We start from the raw sequence: 8108 nt of genomic DNA, 5'->3' as shown, positions 1-8108 counted from the left end.
TTTCCGCAAAGATCATTTTAACCTCAATGCCTTCTTCTTTTGAAGTGATTTATTTACTTACTTGCTTTTAAGTACTCTACCCAAAGGGTCATTACAAGAAATTCTTCCACTGATATATTGGAAAAATCCTGTGAAAGTGACCTAATATTCCTTAAATCTTCTCCAATATGTTGACATCATTTTGAAGTTGGAAAAGAGATGCAGTATCTATAATTGAAATCCCACTTTAATAATGCTTTAGTCTCTAATCTAATTTAAAGAGGTTAAGATTACTGGATTGCTGTTAGTTTTATTTTCAGATTCAAATTCAAGACATGTATAAAATATCTTTTTTTTCTGTAAATACATTTAGTTGTCAGTGATTGTGTCAGATTCTTTTTATTAGGATAAAATACCAATTAGTTTACTTAACAATTGGATTTTTGAATTGTTTACTTTGTAGTTTTTTGATGTGTATGTAGCACTTTTTAAGTATGCTGTTGATTCAATCTGGAAATAAAGTAAAATTTTAAAAATCTGTGCACTTACAGTTCAGACTAATTTTAGTGCTCTGAGATAATCTATGGTCTTCAAACATATAACTATGACTAGACCCAGTAATAATCATAAGTAAAATCTGTGACCTGTTTTACAGTTTATAAATTTCTTCAAATATTTTAGTTAATTTGGTGCTAGTAATAATACTGTGAAGTAATTAGTACAGTAGTTGGTTTTTTATAGGTATATTCAGCTTTATGAAGAAAACATATTGAAATATTAGGGGTAAACAGAAATTTTTTTCTGTCTCCATTAAATACTATTAAAACCATTACTCCTTTTACAGAAAATAATGCTTTTTTTGAAAACAGAAATAATTTTTCTGACTCCATTAAGTACTATAAAATCTGTTGATACTTTTACAGAAACTAATCCTTTTTTTCAGGAGAATATCCAAAGAAAGAAACCATTATCATTTTTTCAATGAGCTAATGACTGGGAAAGAAAAGCCGTGAACACATGTAAGCTAGTATTTAGATGCTGACTTTGCACAAGGACCCTAAGTGGGAATAGAAGCATTGTGTTTAATGCAGGCCAATAATCTTTTATATAGAATTGTTCCATGATACTCATTTTTTTCTTTTTTTTTTTTTGCGGTACACGGGCCTCTCACTGTTGTGGCCTCTCCCGTTGCGGAGCACAGGCTCCGGACGCGCAGGCTCAGCGGCCATGGCTCACGGGCCCAGCCGCTCAGCGGCATGTGGGATCTTCCCGGACCGGGGCACGAACCCATGTCCCCGGGGGACTCTCAACCACTGCGCCACCAGGGAAGCCCCATGATACTCTTTATTATTATTATTATTATTTTTAGGTTCAGATGTACAGTGTAGTGATTCAATAGTTTTATAAATTATACTCTATTTAAAGTTATATTAAAATATTGACTATGTTTCCCTGTGTTTCTTCTCTATTTTATACATAATAGTTTGTATCTCTTAATCTCATACCCTTATCTCACTCTTCACACCTTACCTCTCCCCATTGGTAACCACTTCTTTGTTCCCTCTGTCTATGACTTTGTTTCCATTTTGTTACATACAATCTTTTGCTTCAGTTTTTTAGATTCTTCGTATAACTGATAACATACAGTATTGTCTTTCTGTCTGACTTATTTCACTAAGCATAATACTCTCTAGGTCCAATCACATTGCTGCAAATGGCAGAATTTCATTCTTTTTTGTGTGGCTGAGTAATATATATATATATATATATATATATATATATATATATATATATATATATATATATATCTCACATCTTCTTTATCCATTTATCTGTTTATGGACACTTGGGTTGCTTCCATATATTGGTTATGGTAAATAAGCTGCTGTGAAAATTGGAGTGTTTGTCTCTTTTTGAATTAGTGTTTTCATTTTCTTTGGATATATACCAGAAGTGGAACTGGTATCATTTGGTACTTCTGTTTTTAGTTTTGAGGAATTTCCATACTGCTTTTCATAGTAGCTGCAACAATCCCACCTACAGTGTACAAGGGTTCCCTTTTCTTCACATCCTCACCAACATTTGTTATTTATGGACTTTTTGATGACAGCCATTTTGACAAGTGTGAGGTGATATCTCATTATGGTATTGACTTGCTGTCTCTGATGATTAGCAATGTTGAGCACTTTTTCATGTGTCTGTTGGCCATCTGTATATCTTTCTTGGGAAAATGTCTATGCATGTCTTCTGTCCGTTTATTGATTGGGTTGTTGGTTTTTGTGATTTTGGATTGTATGAACAGTTTATATATTTGGATATTAATCCCTTATCAGACATATCATTTGCAAAGCCTTGGCTGTACAGGAGTCTTTCTGCTAGTCTCCAGTTCGTTTTCAGGGAGAAGTATTCCATGTGTAGATGTATCTTTGATGTGTTCTTTGGATAAGGTGAGTTCTGCGTCTTCCTACTCTGCCATCTTGATCCAAGTTCATTACTATAGTAATTTTTCTCCATATTACAGTAATACTGAAAGAAATCAAGGTATTTGTTGACTATTACATGGCCAAAAGAACTATAAATCTAGTTTTCTTAACTCCAAAGCTTATTCACATTTATTGTTCCTTATGAGTTAGTTTAATTAATTTACATATAGGTAATCAACTTTTTTCAACTTTTGCTTATTGAGTGAATAATTTTAAAATGTTTAAAGGGTAAGCTGTGACAAAGCGAAAGAGAGGCATGGACATATATACACTACCAAACGTAAGGTAGATAGATAGTGGGAAGCAGCCGCAGAGCACAGGGAGATCAGCTTGGTGCTTTGTGACCGCCTGGAGGGGTGGGATGGGGAGGGTGGGAGGGAGGGAGATGCATGAGGGAAGGGATGTGGGAACAGATGTATATGTATGACTGATTCACTTTGTTATAAAGCAGAAACTAATAAAAAAAAGAAAAAAAGAGTAAGTATTTTAAACATATTATTTTAAATTGAGTTGTATAATTATACATTTGTTAACCAACATATTGAATTTAGAACAATGCCTTTTTTTGAGTATACATCCATTGGTTTGAATCTCATATTGTCTTTCTTGCAAAAAACCATTATCATAGTGCATCATATAAAAATAATATAAGATTTTTTGGGTTTGTTTGTTTGTTTGTTTTTTGGATGCTAGATCTTAAAACCCATTGTAAGACAATCTGAAAGAGAATTCCAATTTAACAAATTGTCTTAATTTTTTTTTGCATTTGTATTACCCAAACGGAATTCAACAATTTATATTTGACATATACTGCTATGAACTGATCTCTCATATATTGGATTAGTGCCCTTATGAAAAAGACTCCAGAGAGCTCCCTCACCCTTTCTGCAAAGTTAGGACACAGTGAGAAGACAGCCGTCTATGAATCAGGAAGCTGCCTTCCCCAGACGTTGAATCTGTTCTTGGTCTTGAACTTTCCAGGCTCCAGAACTGTGAGAAGTACATTTCTATTGTTTATAAGCTACCCATTTTATGGTATTTTTGTTATAGAAGCCCAAACTAAGACATGTTATTTTCAAGTCTTTCTAAAACATTCTGCTTAGATTTGAAGAAATGTTAAATATCTTTCTTCATATTAGTTTGCATAATATTTAATTAAATTGCATGGATGCAATAACCAGCACAACTATGATAAACAATTGTGAACATAACCACAGTCAATATACAACTAGACTGGTGGGAGGAGAAGCTGGGCGGGGGGGACTGTTAAAACAGTTAATCTTGAGGTTTAGTGCAGGAAGAATCAAATTATAATGAGGAGGGGCTAAAGATAATTTGATTAGTAGGTTAGATGATGGTGTACAGGCCCAATGAGTAAAACAGTGTTGGAAGGATGCTCAGTGAGTAGGTTGTCACTAGCAATGAGAATCTCTGAATTAAGATCTCTCTGACTTAATAATGTGCAGTTTATGCCTCTATTGGGCAGATAAGACAGCTCTTCATGACATGAAAAATCTTATAAATGAAGGATAACTAAGTTCTAACAACTTAGTAAGATCTAATGGTTTATCTGATTTATTTGTCAGAAATGTACCAACTCCGTGTTTTATGACACAACAATTTTTCCATTTTATCTCAAATATTAGAATTAGGATTAGTTATTAATTTGGAGGGTTAGGAAAAAGTTGTGGATGTGGATGCAAACTGTATTTAGATTGTTGTGTTTTATGTAAATAATATTGATTATCTGGCAACTTCAGGTATAAGTTCTTACTTCATCTTGGTTCTACAAAATAAATAGATGCATTATTAAGTTTTATAAAGAGAATCAGCATTTAGATTGGATGAAAAACAACCAAGTGAACAGGTAAATAGGTTAATTTTAAGCTTTTTAAGTTTTAAAAGGGAAATGCAAACACTTTCAAATACTCATTTTTGTAATTAAGAACAGAGATAAAAATTTCTCAGCAATATAGCAACTGTTGTACACAGTATGTTTGAATTTTATATTGCAGTTTGATTAGAAAGAAACAAAGAGGGTAAACAGAGAAGATATTGACATTCATAAGGTAGGAAAGAGAGACAACTGGAACAATGATCAAAGAAATAAAGGAAAAGGTAGAGTTGATTACAACAAACATAAAATAATGACTATGCAATTGCAGAGATAGAACAAGAGAGTCAGGCTCAGCTGACCAGTTGGAGTTGGGCCTGGACTTTCTTGGGCCTAGACGCCCTGGAAAGGAGTGATCAGCTGTGAAGACTGTACATCACACAAGGAGGAGGGTACAGAAGGTTTGACTGGATTCAGAAAAAGCCTCCTACCATCCCCCATTAACTGGACTTGAAGTTGTGGTTGAAGGCAGCGAACGCCCTTTAAGAAACCATTTCCTATTTCCTCTGACTGAGTTAGGATTGTTTCTGAGACCATGTAGAGCAGCTTGTAGATGATTTCTGGGTTCATTGTGGACAGCTGGAATGGCTGGGGTTCTTCAGAGACTGACATTTGGAGAATTGAAAAGGCTAAAGAAAGATGACAGTAGTAATACAACACAGGACCAGAATTAATTTAGAGACTAGAAGTGATGCTAGAAAGGAAAATAAAAATAGAAATTACAAATAAGTAGATCTTTGCCATCAGTAAAAATCTGGGTCACTTACAGGTGTGTTTTTCCAATTGTGTTTTTGTCTGTGGACTTCGGTAGCATAGTTGTCTAATAAATATTTCATTATCTCAGTCTAACAATAGATTTCATTCCAGAATACAACTGTTATATAACAAAACCAGTATGTTGCAGAAAATGTTGATCAACCCAGTTTTAAGCTTTGTATATCCTTTGTTTGGAGGGAGTCAGGCATAAATGAAAATTCGTCATTAGACTTTTCTAGTGCATTTCTAGTGTATTATGCCTTGGGCATGACACATCAGTCTGGTGCTTATCTTTTGTTACCTGTCAGACCCCTCTGGAAAGAGCCTCTATGCAATTCATCATCTGCAGTGTTTGTTTTGGGTATACATATAAATACATGTTGAATGCATTTGTTGGGGATACTGTGGTTTCCACAGCCAACTTACATAAAAATGTGTGAGATGAATGATGAAGGGGACCTTCTGAAGGAGGTATGAAGTTAATAATTAACGTGTTATTTATCAAAATACTGATAGCAAAGTTTTTATTATTCTATGTCAACTGTTTGAGTGCCAGAATGAATAAGGACTATGTGATTACACTAGTTTTATGTCTACACTGGGGAAGTTTATGAAGAAACTCGCTACTACACATTGAGTTTATAAATGTAATAAAAACTAAATTCAGAATTAGCATTAGGAAAGCATATTTAGCTTGATGAATCATTTAAAATAACTTCATTAGGCACTGAGTTTGAAGCATAAGTATGATATAAAAATGTTTATACCAATTTAGATTGTCATTGAGAGAACAATCTTTGTTTTCTCAAAGTTTTTGTTTCATTCAGACAAAAATGCTTTGAGTTTAAATGACTAAAGGTAAGAAGCCATTTTCAAATTATATTTGAAATGCACGTCATTTTACATAGTGATAGCCACTCATCCGTTTTAGAATATATTTAAACAACTCAGTTGTCAACATGTTGCATTTCTCATTACTTCTTAATGTGTATGTACCCAGCTGTGACTCCTGTTATTCTCACAGACCATTCTGAAAGTCTAGAATGTAGACTGGGAGGTATGTTGTGGTCAAGTCTGGAAGTATGTGGGTTTTCATTGGTTGAAGTTAAGAAAATACAGTGTAAGAAGCATGCCTACTCTGTGTGAGGCACAGTGGTAGACCAATGCACTGTGTTTGAAATAGTGGCAAATAGAGAATAGACTCCTCCATCTGGTGGGGAAGACAGCTTAAAACCTAAGGAAGCAGGACTTGCCTGGTGGCGCAGTGGTTGACACTCCGCCTGCCGATGCGGGGGACATCAGTTCAAGCCCTGGTCCGGGAGGATCCCACATGACGTGGAGCAACTAGGCCTGTGTGCCACAACTACTGAGCCTGCGTGCCACAGCTACTGAGGCCCGTGTGCCTGGAGCCCATGCTCCACAGTGAAAGAGGCCACCGCAGTGAGAAGCCCCCGCACCACAGCGAAGAGTAGACCCCGCTCGCCGCAACTAGAGAAAGCCTGCACGCAGCAACGAAGACCCAACACAGCCAAAACTAAATAACTGAATAAATAAATTTATTTTGAAAAAGATAAAAACACCTGAGGAAAAATAGGGTAACTGCTGTGTATAATGAGCATAAGCAGTGTGCTTTGGGATGGAGACAAGTACTTTCCACAAGGGAACTGGTTTACACTGTGTGAAGAAGGGGCCCACTGCGGAGTGGCTGTGGCTTATCAAGTAGTGTCCTGTCATTGTCAGAGGCATCAAATGATAGACATGTGTAAGAGAACAAATTAGTCTGAAAGTAAACTTGTAGCTGCAAATGATGGCTTAGAGAAAGAAAGTGATTAGTATACACATAATAGCTTTTTGAAATTTTGATTTCTAACTATTTAATTTCTTCTTGGATTAGGCTTTACTACTCCTGGGCCCATGGCAGAACTGTGTTTTCTCCCCCACCTTCCACAATTTTAAGGATTCCAGGTGACCCAGATTTTGTGAAAATATATGAGTCACACTCTCCCCAAGACCAGTCTAGACCAAATGTTGATCGTTCACTCTTAGGAGAATACAAAAACCAACAATATGATTTTAAAGTACACAATTTTTACAACAAAAGATATATTCTGCCTTTTGGGAAAAAGTTCCTTTGTAACTGGGATGGACATTATATTTAATAGATGTGGTAGATGTAGTAAAGGTGAGTCTTGGTGTTCACTTGACCCAACTCTTCATTGAGTAACCTCCTCTGTGCTTTCCTGCCTGGGGTCATATTTCAGAGAGAGAATGAATATGGGAGGAGCGGGGGAGATGGTGTGTGATATCCTTTTCCTGTTAACTGATGTCTAGAAAAGGACAGTGATTGTGTGCTGTACCAGACGCTCTGGTGAAGTAAGCAGCAGCAGCACGAGGTTAACAAAGGCCTGATGGATTCAGGAGGGTGGATTAGATGTATAAAGAAAATCCCCAGGATGATCATGTACCCAATCTGAACAAATTCTTTGTCAGAATCTTCAGTAAAAATAAACTGTTATTAACCTTAGATATGGTATGTCCCTAAAGAATGTTTTACTGACATTCCCTATTCCAATGTCATGAAGTCATGCGTTCAGCCAAATTCTTATCAGTGGTGAAAAGAATATAGATCAAAAACACATTCTTATTCCTCAAAATACACCCTATGCCTGTATGACGTTGTGAAATTGAGGAAAATAGCAGCACATCAAGTTATCAAAATTAAAATCTATCTATCAAAAACCTGAGTGCGGCACTGAGTTGCGTGATATGCCAAGAGACCTGGGTAAGATCTACTCTCTGCCCTGTAGATGCTTATGGCTCAATAGAGAAAACATCCACCCAGGTGGACACAAAAGGCTGAGCCTTCCACATTGAAATGTGGAAGAGAAATGGGTGCCAGCTGGGGTGAGACCAGAGGCTTCTCATCCTCTGCAGCCTCTGTGTATGTCGGCAGCAAGTGTGGCACCAGGGGAAGCTGTAACTGACTGAGGCCGCAC

General features: G+C 36.3%; 1 protein-coding gene across 1 annotated transcript in view; it reads left to right on the top strand.

Moving 5' to 3' along the window:
- Window positions 1–5553: 5553 nt before the first annotated feature.
- LOC307061392 (lengsin) overlaps window positions 5554–8108 on the top strand; it is a gene marked incomplete at both ends in the record, with an annotated part of 29120 nt that continues 26565 nt past the window's right edge. Inside the window, one exon of the mRNA XM_079716524.1 lies at window positions 5554–5583. Within this exon, the coding sequence (XP_079572650.1) occupies window positions 5554–5583 (30 nt within the window). The remainder of the gene's footprint in view (window positions 5584–8108) is intronic.

The sequence above is a fragment of the Hyperoodon ampullatus genome (genome assembly GCF_949752795.1).
Source record: "Hyperoodon ampullatus genome assembly, chromosome: 12".
NCBI lineage: Eukaryota > Metazoa > Chordata > Mammalia > Artiodactyla > Ziphiidae > Hyperoodon > Hyperoodon ampullatus.
This window is presented reverse-complemented; position numbering and strand designations above follow the sequence as displayed.